Raw genomic sequence first — 18650 nt, 5'->3', positions numbered from 1 at the left:
AGTCCATGGATACAGACAATAGTGTGGTGAGGGCGAAGGGGTGGGTGGGGGGCAGGGTCTGGGTGGAGGTGGGAAAAAGGGTGCGGGGGGGGGGGATGGAAAATATATGCAATAGTATCAACAACAAAAATTTTACATTTTATTTAAAATTTTACATTTTAAAAAACATAGAAAAAAAAAGACAGGACTTGGTGGTTATCATTCACTAATTGAACTGATCTTTATTAAGTGCCTGTTAGTATCACTTTATAAATTTATAAGTGGCTTGGCAGAACTTCATTAGCAAAAAACGGATCCCTACACCCAAGTCTAAGTATAAAACCCAGTGATGTGCTATGGCAGGCTCCTGCCTATTTGCAAGAGCTAACTGTTAAATTTTCAGGAATTTTGCAAGATAGTAGAACTAGAAACTGGTAATAGTGGGAGTATTTACACCATGGAAATAGGCAAATGCTACAAACTAGGCCTTCGATCTCCCACCCACTGCCACTGTGTTCCCTGCCAGAGGTGGTTTTCATCTGCACACCAGTGAGACCCCTCTTCAACTGACACACATACACTGAGTGGCCAGATTATTATGATCTCTGAACGCATAATAATCTGGCCACTCAGTGTATATCCTATATAATAAAAGGCTAATATGCAAATTATCCCCTCGACCAGGAGTTCGACCAGCAGGCAGGCCAGCCAACCGCCCATGTCCCCTCCCCTTGACCAGGCTGGCCGGATCCCAGCCATGCACGAATTTATGCACCAGGCTTCTAATATATATTGAGTGGCCAGATTATTATGCATCCAGAGATCATCATAATCTGGCCACTCAATGTATACCCAGTCAGGTACAATTGTGAAGAACCACAGGTCTCTAGGACCCCACATGGACCATCACACAGAACCTGCCCCAGCACAGCCAGGCCCACATACTCAGGCCTACACAGTATGCAAAACACCCAGTGTGGGTCTGGGCAGAGCTACTATCTGACAGTAGATCAGTCCTTATCTGACAAGGGGAGCAGAGGTTGGTGGTGAACGCATTGGAGTCTCACAGACCTAAGATGGAATTCCAGTAAGGTCCTCTTGGCTATGTGATGTTAGCCAAGTCCCTCTCAACACTGGAGCTCAGTTTCCTCATCTTTCCCTCCACCCCCTTGATTTTATTTTTTTAGTAAGTGGAAGGGGAGAAACATCGATGTAAGAGAGACACATGGATAAGTTGCCTCCTACACGCACCCCAACAGGGGCAGAGAATCAAACCTACAGCTCCTTGGTGTGCTGGCCAACACTCTAACCACTGAGAAACACCTGCCAGGGCTCCTCATCTTTTAAATGGGTGCAAGTCCAGCCCTGGCTGGTGTGGCTGTGTTGGTAGTTGCATCCCTCGTCAGGGCATGTGTGGGAAGCAACTGATTGATGTTTCTCTCTCCCTCTCCCTTCCTCTCTCGAAAATCAATCAAGTTCTTTTTAAAAAATAAATAACATGGGGACAAATTCTGACGTAGCAGTATGGTTTCCAGGATTGAGAACACCCACAAAATGAATGTAAAGACTCCGCACCATGCCTGGCCACCGTGACTCAGTGGTTGAGCGTCGACTTATGAACCAGATCACGGTTCAATTCCCCGTCAGGGCACATTCGCAGGTTGTGGGCCCAGTGTGGGGCATGCAAGGAGGCAGCCGATCAATGATTCTCTCTCATCATTGATGCTTCTCTCTGTCCCTCTCCCTTACTCTCTGAAATCAATAAAAATAAATAAATTAAATATTTACAATAACTCTCCACACTATGCCTGGTATAGATAGGTGTTTAGTAAATGTTAGCTAATGCTGTTATCACACCTCCAGACTCATTCTCCCTACCTAGGGTCCGTTTGGCTCAGTGCTCCTCACTATCTGAATTTTGGCACAGAAGGCCTCAGTGGTGAAGGACAAAGACAGAAACATAGTGCTCCATTTTTCAGCTTTTATGAAAATTAATAACATTAATAGCTCACAGACATATACATACACACACATTGCTATATACACAGTCATTAAGTTATTAATTAGTGTCCGTATAAAATGTTTCTACATTAGTGTCCTGGGCTAGACCCCATCAGTCCTTGGCATATTCACAGTAGCAGCCCCAGGGCTCAGCCCCATGGGCGGGGAGAGGAGAGGCAGGTGGCTGTATGAATAGACTGCCCAAGGTGGGCATTGGAGGTGTCCTGGGCCACATACTCTCAAGTCTTTGGCTCCCTTCCTGGCACCTGGAGACCAGCGGTTGAGTGAGCAGGCCCAGATTCCTCGTGTGACCTGGTGACTCAGGCCTTGTGCTTGGTGACTTCAGGCAACACAGCGGATCCTAGAGGATGCTAGCCAACTCTGTAGAGTCTGTATCAGAGCAGCCTGAGCTGCTAGCCTCTTCCCTGCAAGAGCCAGAGAAGACAGGTTAGAGGAACCATCCTTACCCCTTCCCTGCCCCCAACCTGCCTCCTTCCTTTCATAATCTTTTGCCCTGCAATCTTAGCCAGCTGTCGGGCAAGTCTAAAACACTCCCTGTCTCTTGCCTGGCGGGAGTGGCTTAGTTGGTTGAGTGTCATCCTGTGCACCAAAAGGTTGCCAGTTCGATTCCTGGTTAGGGCACATACCTCGGTTCCTGGATTGTAGGCTCTATGGTCAGGGCACTTATGGAAGGCAACTGATCGATGTTTCTCTTTCACGTCTCTCTCTCTCCTTCTCCCTCCTTTTCTCCCCCCACCCCTCTCTCCAATCATGTTCTCAGGTAAGGATTTTAAAATAAATTAAAAAAAAAAAGTACTCCCTCTCTCAGCCCAGAAACTGCTGGTTGGTCTAATCACTGTTCTTGCTACCCACAAGACTTTACAAGCCCAAGGAGTATGCTCTGACAGGCTGGCTGATGGGCTGGCATGACTCACTCCACCCTGCCCTTTGGTCTCCCAAAAGGCAGGGCTCAGGCCACACCTGAGGTCCTACATGCCAGGAATGCCATGAAAAGTACATGGTGTGGAGTCAGAACTCCAGGCCTCAAACCCGGCTCTACCCTTTATCAGCTGGGCCAGTCACTCTTCCTGGTTAAGCCTGAGTTTCTTCATCTGCAGAGTGGGAATCATAGCGCTTTGTGACACCTAGGGTTGTTGGAGGACTATAGAAGGTCATGAATGCACATTCTCTAAAACAAACTCCTTGAGGGCAGGGATTTTAAAAGAATATAGTATATTTTTATTGATTTCAGAGAGGGAGAGAGAGAGATAGAAACATCAGTGATGAGAGAGAATCATTGATCGGCTGCCTCCTGCATGCCCCACACTGGAGATCGAACCCATAACCTGGGCATGCCCTGACCAGGAATCGAACCGTGACCTCTGGTTCATAGGTCAATGCTCAACCATTGAGCCACGCTGGCTGGGCGAGGGCAGGGATTTTTGTTTCATTCACTAAAGCAATGCCTGCCACATAGTAGGCTTCCAATAAGCATTTGTTGAATGAATAAATAAGTGTAAAACCACTTGGCATGAACTATATGTTTAAGAAATATCAGCTGGAGCAATTATAAATTGGCAGAGAAGGGGTGGAGGAGGAGCTGTCAAGGGAAGGTGTGTGGAAGTCTGGACATGGACACAGGAGGCATGAACTGAGGACTTAGTCTGGATGGTGCCCCTCCTCCCCTCCCTGTCCCCTTCCTCTCTCACCTCAGAGCCTGGAGGGCCTTCTTGTTCTGCCGCCGCTTCTCCTCATCAATGGGGTACAGCTCAAAGAGCAGCAGGCCTAGCAGGATGAGGACTATGGGAGCCATTGTCACCAGCATCTTCAATGTAAACCTGACAGGCGCTGGCTGGGAGCAGCCACGGGTCTGGTACCCGGCAAAGCTGTGGGACCCAGTGGGAAGGCAAGTGGTGAGGATGGGATGCCGGGGCCTGTACCTGTCAGCACTGTCCCAGGCCCCCACCCTACTCACTCAAGACTGAGGGTAGAGATGCCCAGTGAGACGCCGGAGGCGAACTTGGTGAAGAAGACATAGAAGGAGAAGAAGATGGGCTCAGTTCCATGGGAATGGGGCTGCTTCAAGTGGAAGTCGTCAATGACATCGGGCAGCATGGACCTGTTCAGAGTAGTGACAGCCATGAGGACCCACCCACCTAGCAACCCCAGGTCCCTACTAGCCCATCCGGTACCTCTCTGTGTCAGTGAGAAGAGGTGGCCCTCTGGGAGTTTGCAGCCCCATGGACACAGCTCAGTGAGGAGATGGCAACTTCATGTGATTAAGAAGGCCCTTTCCTCCCTATGGTGAGCTAGCCCCACCAGGTGCTCCACTGGACAAGTAGCATGCAGACTAGACTTAAGCCCCCATTTCTCAGTCTGATTAGGTGTTCTTTTTTTTTTTTTTCTAAATCCTCACCTGAGGATAATTTTACTATTGATTTTTTTGAGAGAGAGGAGGCAGGGGGTGGGGGAAGGTGCAGAGGGGGAGAAGCGGGGAGACAAACATCGATGTGTGAGAGACACATCAATTGGTTGCCTCCCACATGTGCCCTGACCAGGGTAGGAATCGAACCTGCAACCCAGGTGTGTGCCCTTGACCTGGAATCGACCCCCGGACCCTTTGGTGGGCAGGCCAATGCTCTAAACCACCTCGCAATACCAGTTTACAACCCGTATAACTGTATGGGAAGACCTGCCCCACACCCGCAACCTGGACCCACAGACTGGCCTTTGAGAAGAGACGCCCTCACAGAATTCTCCCAAAGGAGCTTTAGAAGTGGGGGGTGGGGAACTGGGAAACATACCCAGGTGGGCCTATATACTTACCAGGGTAGTAAGAAGGCAGCAGCTACACTGATGCCGGCTGCCACAGCTACCACATACGTGACAATCAGGTTACTCTCTATGAGGGCCACCAGGATGAGAAATGGCACTGCCGACTAGGGAAGGGGGTACAGGAAGATGAGTCAGCTGGGAGGCTCCCACCAGCAACCACCAGCGCAGGCACTTCCCCCTTCAGTCCCACTCACTGAGATCCCAATGTATACAGCCGTCTTCTTGCCAAACCGGGTTAGAAACCACTGCCAGAAGGGAATGGTGAATGTGGCCGAGAGCTGTAGATGTAAAAGGGGTGAGGGAAGTGGGTTAGAGCTATGGAACCCCTCCTGCCCTTCCCAGGACCCCAAAGGTACTCCCAGCCCTGCCTGAGATCAGCCAGATGACTTCATCTGAGCAGTGAGGAAGCTGACAGGCCCCTGTGATGGCTCCCAAAGGGGCTGAGAATAGGTTCCAACCTCATCTCCTGCCTTTTCTGAGCACACTGAGCCCAAGTTCCAAAGTTCCTGGCCTCTACCTCTTTGCTCTTGCTTGGACACTTAACTCCAAGCAAGGAGTTTTGTACTACATAAAAAAGATGGCCAGTGTTGTCCCATTTAACTCCAAACTCTTTCTTCCCTCCCCCATCCCATGTTATTGAGATATAATTGACACGCAACGTTGTATTATAGTTTAAGGGTACAAAATAGTGATTTCATACATGTACCCAAACTTTTTCACGTTCCTATCTAAGCAATTATAGGTCAGATCCAACCAAATTATTTTGAGAACCCTCCCTCACCCTTTTAAGACCTTGGGTCAGCCTCAGAAATATCCTCTGACTCTCCAAAGAACCATCTTTCAATCTATGCCACTTCAGCCCAGGCTGCCTACCCACCCTTGGGGCCCCACACTCACCATGATGGCCAGGAGCAGATTCTGGAATTCGTTTCGGAAGCCCAAGGTGTAGGTGCAAAACAAGGCGAAGTTCCCCTCCACCAGCTGGGAGACAGGGCAAGGGAGCGGGGAAGCACAAGGAAACACGTGATATTGGGGCTGGGCCTCTCCAAGACATTCCCTATGCTCCAGGGATCTCTGCTTACCCCCACCCCTCACTCCACCTGTCTCTCAGGCTTGTCACATCCTGAGTCCTCAGCTCACCTCCTCCCCCCTCTAGGCTGAACATGTCAGATCCCCCACTCACCATGAAAGCCAGGGAGGTGAAGAGGAAGCCAGCAATAAGCTTAATATATGGGCCATGGCTCATGACCAGTCGGAGGCCCCGAAAGAAGGGCATTGGCTCAGCCTGCTGAGTCTCATAGGGTTCTGGGGATCAGAGGGAAAGGTAAGGAAAGAGAGCAGAGGCTCCTCCCAAAGCCTGAGGCCCAGGCAGAGGGACAAAGCCTGTACCCCACCCCCCTCACGGCTTCTCACCTCTCTGCTCCCTCACGCCCAGGACCAGGATGATAGCACAGATGACATAGATGGAGGATATGGCCCCTGCTGCCAGCAGGTATGCATTTTTCTATAAAGGGGGATAAAAGCAACATAAACAGTCAGTCTGGTCTCATCTCAACTCAGCAGCTCCACTCAATGACTTTGGACCAGCCCTTCTACTCTGGGCCTCACTGACTTCATCTGTGAAATGGAAAAGTCATCCTGGGCCTATTGCTGTTTCCCAAGGCTGTTCTGCTGGAAAAGTCCAGCAGAACAAAATTTGAAGAAGCCCGGCTATGGAGGCCGAGAACCCACAGTCAACTCTCCCCAAATCTAGTTTCTGCAACTCACTAACTCTCACACCCTGGACAAATTATTTAGCCTCTCTATGCTTCAGATTCCTTATCTACAAAGTGGCCATATTAATAGTTTGTATATCAAATGCCCAATATTTAGCAACACTAGCTATTACTATTTTGAGGATGATTGCAAACCACCCCATTGCTCCTCATCTCCCCAAACCCCTGCCCTGACAGGGGCCTCACCGTTTCTCTGAGTGAGGTGGTGCTGTGTGTATGATTGGCATCTTCCATGGCCACTGCTGGATCTTTGGGGTCCTCAAGACAAGGCGTATTTGCTTGGCCTACGATTTGCCCTTGGATCGCTGTGCCCAGCACTGTGCCCAGGACCTCCACAGTCATCCCTAAGCAGTGAAAAGAAGGTTCTTTGGAGGGGACCCATGGGTTGTGGGCCCCAAGGAAGGAAGTTCAGATGAGTAGAAGCTGAATTCTAGCCCCAGATCATGGTAGCAGCTCCAAGTAGGATGGCTATGGGGGGAGAAGGGGGGCAGATGGTACCTTGGCCTAACCCCATGTCTTTGCTCTGTGTGACCTCTGACTAGTCTCTGCCTCTGGTCTAGACTAGAGTCTGGTCTCACCAGAGCTATAAGGGGATTGAGTTATTTTTAAGACAGTTTCATATCCATTCCCAACAAAGGAAGGAATGTGGCAGGAGGGTCAAGGAACAGGGGATTCAGGGTTCCTAGTAGGTGGAACGGGGAATTAGGGAGAGACTTACGGTAAGCAGTGGCCGAATCCCGCTCACTCTGTTCTGTGCTGATGAACATGGTGAGAGCTGAGTAGGGAACGTGGAAACACTGGCATGGAAGAGAGGCCCTCGGCCAGTCAGACGATGGACAGACAGCTGTGGCTTTGGGCACCAACCCTAGAGGCCCCAGGGACTGCCCTCACATCCAGGGGAGGTGCCCACACTCACCGTGACTAGTGTCTCAAAGAGGCAATAGAAAAGCAGGTGCCATAGGATCTGGCCCTGTGGGAAGTCAGGCACGAACCATATGAGGAAGTAGGCAATGATGGCCAGGGGAGTGGAGAAGATGATCCTGAGGGAGGGGAGGATATATATTATACACATATAATATGTATGTTATTCAGCCTTAAGAAGGAATGAAATTCTGACACATGCTACAATACAGATGAACCTTGAAGACATTATGTTAACTGAAATAAGCCAGACACAAAGGACAAATGCTGTATATTCTACTTACATGACATAACTAGAGTAGTCAAATTCACAGAGACAAAAAGAATGGTAGTTGCCAGGGGTTAGGGAGAGGAATGGGGAGTTACTGTTTAATGGTATAGCGTTTCAGCTTAGATGGATGGTAGTAAGTCACACAACAGTGAGAATTATGCTCAATGCCACTAAATTGCACACTTAAAAATTGTTAAACCCTAGCCAGTTTTCTCAGTGGTTAGAGCGTCAGCCCGTAGACTAAAGGGTTGAGGGTTCGCTTCTGGTCAAGGGCATGCACCTTGGTTGCAGGCTCCATCCCGGAGGCCCCCAGTCGGGCGTGTGAGGGAAGCAACCAATCGATGTCTCTTTCTCACATCGATGTTTCTTTTCTTTCTCTCTGTCTCTCCCACTCCTTCCACTCTCTCTAAAAATCAGTGGAGAAAAAAAATTAAAAAAAATAAATAAATAAATAAATAAATAAATAAATGGGGGGGGATGAGGATTAACAACAACAAAGTTAAAATGGTTAATTGTGGTATATATATTTTACCACAAAAAAGTCATATAAACATATTAAAAGTTGATTAAGCCCTAGCTGGTTTGGCTCAGTGGATAAAGTGTCGGCCTTCGGACTGAAGGATCCTGGTCAAGGGCACGTACCTTGGTTGCAGGCTCCTCCCTGGCCTGGGCCCTGGTTGGGGCTTGTGCAGGAGGCAACCAATCAATGTGTTTCTCTCACATCGATGTTTCTCTCTGTCTTTCCCTCTCTCTTCCATTCTCCCTAAAAATCAATGGAAAAATATCCTTTGGTAGGGATTTTAAAAAATAATAAAAATAAATAAATTGTGATTAACTGCTATGGGTTAAAGAAATAAAGCAGGCTAAATGGGAATTAGGAGTATGGGGGTGCAAGTCACAACTAGTAGACAAGGTAGCCTTCTTTGAGAAGGTGACATCTGTGCCAAGACTTGACTGAGAGAAGGGAGTTGGCCTTGCAGATGTCTGAGGCAAGAGTGTATCAGGCCAGGGGAACAGTTAGTGCAAACATCCTCAGGCGGGAATTGTGCCAGGCAGGTATGAGGACTAGCAAGGAGGCCAGTGAGGCTGGAGTGGAGTGTGCATGGACCATGCAATTAGGGGGTGAGATTAGAGAGGAAATGGGACACCAGGACACCGGGTAAGGACCTTGGTTCTATATCTTAGGGTTGAAGTCGTTTTGAGACTTAAATAAGTTGGCATTAAAATGTAGACTAGAGCTTGGGATACAGTAAGTGTTTGCTGTGATTATCACACCAGGAAAACTAAAAGGGAAGAGTATGGCCAGGGAGCTGTATGGGCTGGGAGTCAGGCCTCAGGTCCAGCCGTGCTGTATCTCAGCCTCCCCCTGTGACGCTGCTGACACCCTGCCTCTCAGGGGGGCAGCCTTGGGAACCCCCGGGAAACTATCTGTCAGTCTTCCTGGTCTGAAAGGGGGATTTAAATGGTAGCTGAGGGCAGATCTGGTCTGAAGCCTGGGAGGAGAATGGGCCACATGGCTCAAAACTCAGAAAGGCCCAGCCCCTTCCTGTACTGACAGAAGGGATGTCAGGTCCCAGGTGCCAACTGTGGCATGGACGGGGAGAAGGTCACCTATACTACCAGGCAGTCCTTCAGCCCATGAGTGGTCCCGTGTGCCCTCAGACAAGGGTGGCAGTACCACTCCAGAGGTATCACCCACACAGGTGAGGACATGTCCTAAAACAGAAACCAGCCTGAAGGGCCTCAGCAACCTCACCACGCTGCTGCCACACCTGCCCGGGGCCTCCGCTGTTCTCCCTCCCTGCCCTCCTTCACCCCTCCCAGATCCACGTGTCTTCTCAGGGAACAAGGGCGTCCGCTTTCGTCAAACACTCCATCCTCTCCTCGCCAGCAGCTGATGAGGAACTGAATGTGACTGGGAGTAACCCGGCCTGGACTGCTGCCTATTGGGCTGGCGAGAGGGGCGGCCTCCCATTGGCTGGGCCTCATGAGGCGATGTGGCAGTGGAGCCCCGCCTCCCGCCGCCTCTGCTCCCAGGGAGGCGGGTACAGTAGCTTCAGGGGTGTGCGGCTCCAGGCCGTAGGGATCCCTGAGCAGGCTGCCCAGGTAAGGCAGGCTGTCCTACCCCCCTGGCCCTCAAGTCTGGATCAAAGGCCCCAGCCTGGGCCTTAGCCAGGGACTGGCAGGATTGTAGTGGGAGGGGGGCTCGTGGGAAAGGAAGCTGTGGGGGAGAGGCGGGGGCTATGGGAAGAGCTTTGAAGGCTGAAGGCCGGAGACCAGGTATGGGCGCCCCAGGGGCAGGAAGGCGCCCACTTGAGCATGGATGGGCTAGAGATGAAAGGAAATATCCCCCCCACACCACCACCAGCAGCAGCAGGATGTCCTGGAGGGAACCAAAGCTCCAGCCAGCTCCCAGGTCCTATGTGTCTCCCTTTGCTGTCTGATCTGTAGCACCCCTCCTACCTTGCCAGATAGCCCGAGGCCGAGTACTGTAGGTTTTGTACCAAAGGGCCAGAGGTTATGGGTCTTATATCCCATTCTCGGTCTTGCCCCACTAGGAGTCATTCTGAAAGATTGCCAAATTAGATATCATGTGCCAGGCACGGTTCTAAGTACTTTACTTATAAATAAAATTAAGAAAAACATTTAAAATTCTTACAACAACCCTATGGGATAGGCATATTATTGTCCCCATTTTACAAATGAAGAAGCTTGAGACTCAGAGATGTTAAGTGACTTTCTAAGTTGCACAGCTGTAAGTGGTGAAGCTGGTATTCAAAATAAGTCAGGCTGGCTCCAGAGTATAACCTGTCAACCACTATGCAGTACTACCTGTCCTACTATGGGAAGTGACTGAGTGGGAAAAATTAGAATTCCAGTTTCATTGAAGGGAATGGAACTTGGGAAGCAATAGGGTTTGGGCAGGGGGAGGTTGCTCAATCTAACGATTTGGCCAGCCTGGAGATGAGCTGGCATGGCATCCAGGGCCCATGCCTGGGGTAGCTGACCTCAGCTGTCATTTCGACACTCGGGTTTTTGCGTCATTCCTTCTCCTCACCCCTCAGCTTGTGACAAAGCACATGGAAAAACTGAAGGATAGTAGACATGCCGACGCCCTGCCTTCTGCCATCTTGAAGAAACCTCTTCTACTCACCAGGGCATAAGCCGGCCCAGACGGGTCCAGGAGGATTTGCTAATGCAGAAGCCCACCAGGGGGTCTGTGAAGGCATCCCAAGCTCGGCCCACAAATAGGATGATAGAGGCAGAGAATGGGTCCACCTGGAATGGGGAACAAGCAAAAAATGACCCCTTCATCCTTCTACCTACCTCAGCTTTCACTGGTAGGCAAAAGCGGGGGCTCCCTCCCCTCCTCAGCCGGGCCCTTGGCAGACTGTGCTGCTCTCACTCAGGCCTTAAGCACCTTCACTTGCCTTGTTAATAAGGACAGTAACAATTCTGATAGCTATAGCACTGTGTGCCTCCTTAGAAACTTTCCCAGATCTGTTCCCGTACATCCTCCCCTTCACTGCCCTTGAAAACACTCCCATCAATTAGAATGAACCCAGAATCATTTCCTTGTCTCCCTTTCACATCCCTGATCCCCCAGCCACCTGATACCAGAGTTAGCATTTGCTGGATAGGACCACAGTAGATCTCAATTTTCCCATTTATGTAATGGGAGTTATGATCCCTACCTTATGGTTCAAGCTCTATCTTGGACGTGGAAAAAGAAACCTATAAATGCTTTTTAAAAGTGGCCTATTACTACCCATTTAAGCTATTCCCTCCCCCAAATCATCTCTGCCTGAATAGACAGCTTCTATGGTCTCTCCCTCACCCATCAAGTCCCTACTATTGTGCCCCGGCTGGTGTGGCTCAGCTGGTTGAGTGGTATCCCAAAGTTGCCGGTTCAATTCCCAGTCAGGGCACATGCCCAGATTGTGGGCTCGATCTTGTGCAGGAGGCAGCTGACCAATGTTACACTCTTACATTGATGTTTCTCTTTCTCTCTCCCTTCCTTCCTCTCTAAAATCAATAAAAACATATTTAAAAAGAAAAGACCCTACTATTGCTTTTGCTCCAGGAAGCTGGGAAACTTCTGGCCTCTCCCCCATGGCAGTCTCCCTATCAGACTTCCAGCTTTAACATACAACCCAGTTTTACAGTTTAGCTGCAGGTTCCTCATATTTGCACCCCACTCAGGACCCAACCCATGAAAGTTGCTTGAAAACTAGCTGTTGAATGCTGCCGTTTGTCCTTTCTGGTGCGCAGTGTTCCCAAAATATCAATGCATACAATTAAGATGCCCTGCTTGCAAAGTCAGATACTACATAAAAAAGATGGCCAGTGGGAGCCCTGAGCCGTGGTTGTGTAGCCTCCCACTCTCTCAGACAAGATGAATTCTCAGGATGCCAAGCTTTTGGCTAAAGCTTCTTGAAGTACAGAGGAACCCAGCTTCACCTTAAATACCCTCCCAATCAAAGACCCTATGTACTGGGGCACCCTAACTCAGCCCAGCACTTGAGCCTTCCCCCAACCCCCCGCATGCCTCTGCTCCTCAGGTGAAAATGAGATGCACCTCATCCACATGCCTGGCAATATCTACCAACCCCACAGCCAAGCCAGCTGACTGCTTGCTGTCCAGCTGGGGACATGGTGTGCCAGTCTCTTCTAAGAACAGCGTCACCAGCAGGCTCCATTCTCCCTCATACCACCGCCTACCCTTCCAGGCTCTGTTGCTCTTGCCAGACAAGGAGGAGTTACCTGACTTTGCCAGCTATGACTCCTGGGGCATATAGACTCCCATTCTGGATACTTCCCAAAGCCGTATTTCTCATCCAGTGTGACTCTGACAGGCAGCAAAGTAGGGATTCCCAGACCCATTTCACAGATGGGGAAAACCTTGGATGCTGCAGGAACCCTGGCATGCTCAGTTCACTCACCTGAGCCACATCCAACAGGTAGATCTGTAGGAAGAACCCCAGGGCACAGCCCGTCATCTGGTAGGGGGCCCCCCCAACTGCATAGCAAAGCTTGTTGCAAATGGACAACTGTTGTTTCTTCTTTGGTTCCTTCTGGGAGAAGAGAAAAGCATAAAAGGAGACCCAAGATCCTAGCCCCCATCCTAGAAAATTCCAGACAGAACCATCCCTCCAGGCAATTCTGCCAGGAGGAACAAATCTGTCTTGCCCTATCCCCACCCAGCTAGATAGCACTTCCCACAAGAAAAGAAAGGTATTCTCTATTCTTAGGAACCCGGAAAAGGGGAATCCACACTGAAGAAGTTTCCCTTAAACCACCCCAACCTACCCCACCCTCAGATTCTTATCAGCCCACCATCCTTAAAAAACTACCCCCAGAGCCTCAGTCATGCTCCTTTCCAGGTTGGAAGAGGAACATGCACCAGCAGCGGACCTGTCCCCACCCAGCACCAACTGCCACAACCTGAAAATCCTCTTGCTGACGAGAGCTGCCAAAGCCCAGCCCCAGCTCCTGCCCTGGTTCAGAGGCCAGGACCCACCTGCCTACAGGGTGAGGGCTCTAGAGAGTTGTAGGGGCCCAGCCCAGCTGGCTGCAGGCACAGCTGTTCTTTCCATCTGTCCCAGAGCATCCCTGGCCCCTGTGGGCAGCCAGAGCTTCAGGCAAACCCAGGAGCTGCCCTGCCCTTCCTCAGCTCCTAGGGGACCTTGGAGAGGGGAGGAAAAGCCTCTGGGTGCAGGGCTGGGTTCTCTCTGGGTGGGGCACCAGGGAGGTTGAGGTTGCCCAGGGAAAAGTAGAGATTACTCATATATGGCAGCAGCTTAATTGCTTGCCCGGGCTCCTTTCAAGGATCAGTTAAAACTAAAAGTAAAAGGCAATCACCTCCCAGGCAGAAATCTATTACTCGGGAACCCTCCCTGGGGCTACCTGATTTCATTCGGTCCTTCATTATGTCCAGAGAGCTGGGGATGGTGCCCAAGGTCAAGACGCACAAAGCACAGGCATGAGCCCCTACACCCACACTCACACAAAACGCCTCAAGAATGCGGCTCCTTTAAGAGCGGAGTCCCTGTTCTTGTGAATGAACTTGAGCGGCCCCCACAGAGTTGAGGCGAAAACGTAGGCATGTGGGGGTGGGGAGTAGGGGGTTAGAGATGGGGAACCAGGAGGACTTTTCCATTTTTCTGGGGTCTCTCTGGCTTCTAGAATCTTTTTGGCTTCTAAGCCGCAAGTCACAGAAGAACGAAAAACAGCCAGGCAGAGCCCGGCGCCTCGTGGAGCTGTTGGCCGGCGCGCTCCATAGAGATGCGGAGGGAGGGTGAGCAAAAGGGGTGCAGGGGTTTACAAAGTACTTCCTCACTCCCGGCCTCCAGGGCACCTCCAGGCTCCCTCCCGCCCCTGATGCCGCCAGTCCCCCGGTAGCCCAAGGTATCCCAGAATCAGGCTTACCCTACGATACCCCCATCAGCCTGCGCACGTGCGCGCGCCGCGCGCCACACACACACACACACACACACACACACACCGCCCCTCGCCCTCCACCCGGATGCCAGGTTCTCACCTTCTCCTGGGCCTGGCGTTCACCAACTTGGAGGATGCTTGTAGGCAGCAGCCCCGTTGCGGAGCCGCTCTCGGCACCCTCTCCTTTGGCCATGACCCGCGGGCCACGCCGCCTGGTGTCGGGACGCCGGGATGCTCTTCTGCCCCGCCGGCCTCTGCTCCGTTCGGGCTCGGGTAGTAACCGCCGCCGCCACAGTCGCCGCGCAAGAGTAAGCCGGCAGGCGGGCGGCAGACGCGGGTGCACACTCCCTTACACTCCCCCTCGCACCTCTTAAAGGTTGGCCCCGCCCTCTCGGATCCGGCCAATCCCGGAGCCCTGCTGCCCCGCCTCCAGCCAATCCGCTCGCCCGCCGGCCCCCCCGCCTTCCCAACCACCCGGGAGGCTCTCATTCTTTTGAGCCACGTTCTGAAGCCCGAACCTCACCACCGGGTGAAGGCGGGGAGAGCCACCTGACACTCACCAGGAAACTGAAGTCCGAGGCTGAGTGTGACCTGTCCGTGGTCTCCCAGAATAAGTTTTCCCTGAGTTCAGCCTGCACTCCATGACCCCCAAGTCTGAGAAAGGTAGGGACTCAGAAGCCTCTTTATATTTTTTTCCAGAACCCCCTTTAAAATCTGGAGTCACTTGAGTCTCCCTCTCCTCCAAACCTGGAGGATGTAGCCCTGGCATTTCCTTACCGATGCCCCTCTTTCATTCCCCATTTCCTCTTCCTGCCATTGACATCTTTGGGGCCCTCAGAGATGGGGGAGAAAGATGAGGCAACGCTCGCCTGCCTGCCGTCACGGAACTCACAAGTTGTGGAGAGGAGCCGGGACCACAGCCGCTGCTACACGTGATGATAAGAGCAGCCTTTTATGGAGAGCTTCCTAGATGCTCACCATGATCTCATTCAGCCCTCACAATCACCAAATGAGGGTGGTACTATTATTATCTCCATTTTACAGTTGAAGAAAGGGAGACACACATGTGGGGGAACCAGGCTGGAAAGATTTTGTCCCGTCCCAAAGTCTTCCCTCTTTCCAGCCCTGCTCCGTCCCTCTGGCAAACATTACCAGAAGATCGCATGTGTCTCCCCAACAAGAAGCCCTGCGAGACACAAAGCTACCATGGCACTCTGGGTTGAAACAATTCAAGAAAGGTTTGAAAAAGAGAGTACTGAGTCATCAATCTGGTCCTGGAAAGAAGATGAGAAGACATTAGTCTAGCACAGAGACCACACGTAGATGCCAAATAACAGCCTTTCTGACACCTCTTGGTCAGTTGTGCCAACATCATCCCAGGCAGACACTCAAGAGGCTGGTGGTGCCCTGGCTCAATGGTTGAGCTTCGACCTAAGAACCAGGTCACCGTTCAATTCTAGTCAGGGCACAGTTTCTAATTCCATCCCCAGTAGGAGGCATGCAGTAAAAAAGCCAATCAATGTTTCCCTCTGGGGGGGGCGGGTATGGGAAGAGACTGGATAATATCATACACCTATGGATAAAGATAGCGAAGGGGGAGGTAAGGGCAGAGGGAAGGGTGGGAACTGGGAGGAGGGGAGATATGGGGCGGGGGGGGGTGGGATGGAGAAACAATTATAATAATCTGAACAATAAAGATTTATCAAAAAAAAATGTTTCCCTCTCATCATTGATGCTTCTCTCTCTCCCTCTGCCTTCCCCTCTGAAATTAATAAAAATATCTAGAATAATAAAAGCATAATATGCTAATTAGACCAGATGTACTTCCAGACGACCTTCTGGACAAAGCTGGGGCTGCAAGAGAAGCCTGGGTTCCAGGTGCTAGAGGGAAGCCAGTGCCAGCAGCAGGGGAAGGAAGGCCCATTCTTGCACGAATTTTGTGCATCAGGCCTCTAGTATGTAAATTAAAATAAAATAAAATAAATAAAATAAAATAAAATAAATAAAATAAAATAATAAATAAAATAAAATAAACATATGTTCAATGATACATGTTCAGCCTTCCCCAGGTACAAGTACAAGAGAAGCCCATTTGGAGAAGCCCCAGGCTCCTCCATTTACTAGCTGTGTGATTGATTCTGGGCAACCCAGCTAACCTTCCTGTATATAAAGTAGGGATATTAAGAGTGACTGTTTGGCCTGAGCCGGTTTGACTCAGTGGATAGCCTGCTGACCAAAGGGTTCTGGTTTTGATTCTGGTCAAAGGCACGTACCATGGTTGCAGGCTCATCCCCAGTCCAGGCCCTAGTCTGGGCACATGCAGGAGGCAACCAATCAATGTGTTTCTCTCACATCGATGTTTCTGTCTTTCCCTCTCTCTTCCACTCTCTTTAAAAGATCAATGGAAAAATATCCTCGGGTGAGAATTAACAACAACAGAGTGACTATCTGGCCCAGCTGTGGTGGCTCAGTGGTTGAGTGTCGACCTATGAATCAGAAGATCACGGTTCGATCCCATGATCAGGGCATATGCTCCAGTTGTAGGCTCAATCCCCGATCTTGCAGGAGGCAGCCTATCAATGATTCTCTTTCATCATTGATGTTTCTATCTCTCTCTTTCTTTCTGAAATCAATAAAGATTTTTTTTTTTTAAAGAGTGACTATCTTTCCTAACCGGTTTGGCTCAGTGAATAGAGTGTCGGCCTGCGGACTGAAGGGTCCCAGGTTCAATTCCAGTCAAGGGCATGTACCTTGGTTGTGGGCACATACCCAGTGGGGAGTGTGCAAGAGGCAGTTGATCGATGTTTCTCTCTCATCGATGCTTCAAACTCTCTATTCCTCTCCCTTCCTCTCTGCAAAAAAAATCAATAAAATATATATATTTTTAAAAAAGAGTGACTATCTTAAAGGGTTATTTTGGTGTGAAACAAACAAACAAACAAACAAACAAACAAAAATGCACAGGATGTGCTTAGCACAAGTGCCTGGGAGCTGAGGCTGAGCTGGTCCCAGTCCTGGCCAGATTCCAGTCTGTCAGTGTAGCAATGCAAGATTCCAGATATGGCCTGACCAAGCCAACACAATAGGCCCATTATTTCCCATAGTCTGGATCGACACATTGTTAATGCAGCCTAAGGCTGCTGGGCTTGGAGTCTTTCTCTCCCATGATTAGTTCCCATCAGGTTGTGGTCAACTAAATCATTCAGATCCTTTTCACTGGAGCTGGGGGTCAAGTGAGGTCTCTTCCCCTGCCTCTGCTTTGTGCAGTGTCTTGGAGCTACAGAAGGACAATGTCATCTTGCTTATTCCAGCTTGTCAAAATTTTGTAGGTTTTTGTTGTTGATAATTTTTGTCTATATGGTGTGTTTTTTTTAGATAAAACCCCATTTTTCATTTTTATTGAATTTATTGAGGTGACATTGTTTAATACAATTATACAGATATCAGGTGTACAATTCTATAATACATCATCTGTATATGGTATTGTGTTTTCACCAAAATTGTTGTGAATGTGGGTTCTATTGCCCACTGTTTACTCTCCCTCTCTAAGTTTAGTTTTTAAAACATGTTTTTATTGATTTTAGAGAGAGGGAGAGAGAGAAACATCGATTGGCTGCCTCCTGCATGCTCCCTACTGGGGATGGAGCCGGAAACCTAGGCATGTGCCCTGACGAGGTATCCAACCAGTGACCTCTTGTTGCATGGGACAACACTCAACCAACTGAGCCACACCAGCAAGGGCTCTCCCTCTCTAAGTTTAGATCTAGGCTGTTCCTTGGGACTTCACCTCCACCATGCATACTGTTGGTCTGGAGAGAGCCCCATAACACATCTCTACAGACACTCATTTACCATTAACTGCTAATCCAACAGTTCCCGGTTATTGAACACCCACTGTGTGCTGAGCAAGCACTAGGAAAGCACCTGTTATTCACACAATCTCATTTACTCCTTATAACACCACTGAAGAGAGTAGTTGTTACCCCTATTTAACATGATGAACCTGAAACTCAGAGAGGGGAAGCAGGAACTAATTTTATAACCCCAGAATCAGGCATCTTTTTCTGTCAATGAATTTGTCACTTAGAGATGTTGTCCTCCAGACGAATACAGTCCTGACCATGTGTCTCCATTGGGCCTCTTGCCACTCTCCCTCCTACCCTCCTACCCCCACACCACCAGGCCTGGGGCTTTGGTGAGGCTCCAGTCCACAATGGACAGAAGGTAACCTCTCCAACCATATTAACCTCAGGAGCCTGGAGCAGAGACCTGGGCCCATTCTTCATAGCAATGTTCTACCTAGGACAGCAGTGAGGACAAGGGCTTCTCCCTGAGGAGCAGACCAGCAGCTCCCTGCTCTGTAGTGGGAACACCCTCTAACCCTTTCTGGATCTAGCCCAGCCTCAGGACCTAAGGCAAATGAACGT

At 50.0% G+C, this 18650-nt stretch overlaps 1 protein-coding gene across 4 annotated transcripts; it reads right to left on the bottom strand.

Annotated features, from left to right (window-relative positions):
- Window positions 1-1946: 1946 nt before the first annotated feature.
- Window positions 1947-14508, bottom strand: MFSD2A (MFSD2 lysolipid transporter A, lysophospholipid). Of its 4 annotated transcripts, none has more exons than XM_008151181.3 (14): window positions 14324-14508; window positions 12726-12857; window positions 10937-11061; window positions 7507-7630; window positions 7309-7387; window positions 6777-6934; window positions 6229-6319; window positions 5999-6120; window positions 5713-5796; window positions 5010-5093; window positions 4807-4919; window positions 3956-4099; window positions 3690-3866; window positions 1947-2405 (listed from the first exon to the last, which is right to left on the bottom strand). In XM_008151181.3, exons 1-14 carry the CDS (start codon window positions 14414-14416, stop codon window positions 2342-2344), a joined length of 1590 nt encoding a protein of 529 aa, XP_008149403.1. In that variant the 5' UTR covers window positions 14417-14508; the 3' UTR covers window positions 1947-2341. The 4 variants fall into 4 exon arrangements, with proteins under 4 accessions (XP_008149403.1, XP_008149404.1, XP_054577607.1 ...); XM_008151182.3 differs by having other exon boundaries at window positions 12726-12854; XM_054721632.1 differs by lacking the exon at window positions 3690-3866.
- Between the last annotated feature and the right edge of the window lie 4142 nt (window positions 14509-18650).

Source organism: Eptesicus fuscus, chromosome 9 (genome assembly GCF_027574615.1).
Source record: "Eptesicus fuscus isolate TK198812 chromosome 9, DD_ASM_mEF_20220401, whole genome shotgun sequence".
Taxonomy (NCBI): domain Eukaryota; kingdom Metazoa; phylum Chordata; class Mammalia; order Chiroptera; family Vespertilionidae; genus Eptesicus; species Eptesicus fuscus.
This window is presented reverse-complemented; position numbering and strand designations above follow the sequence as displayed.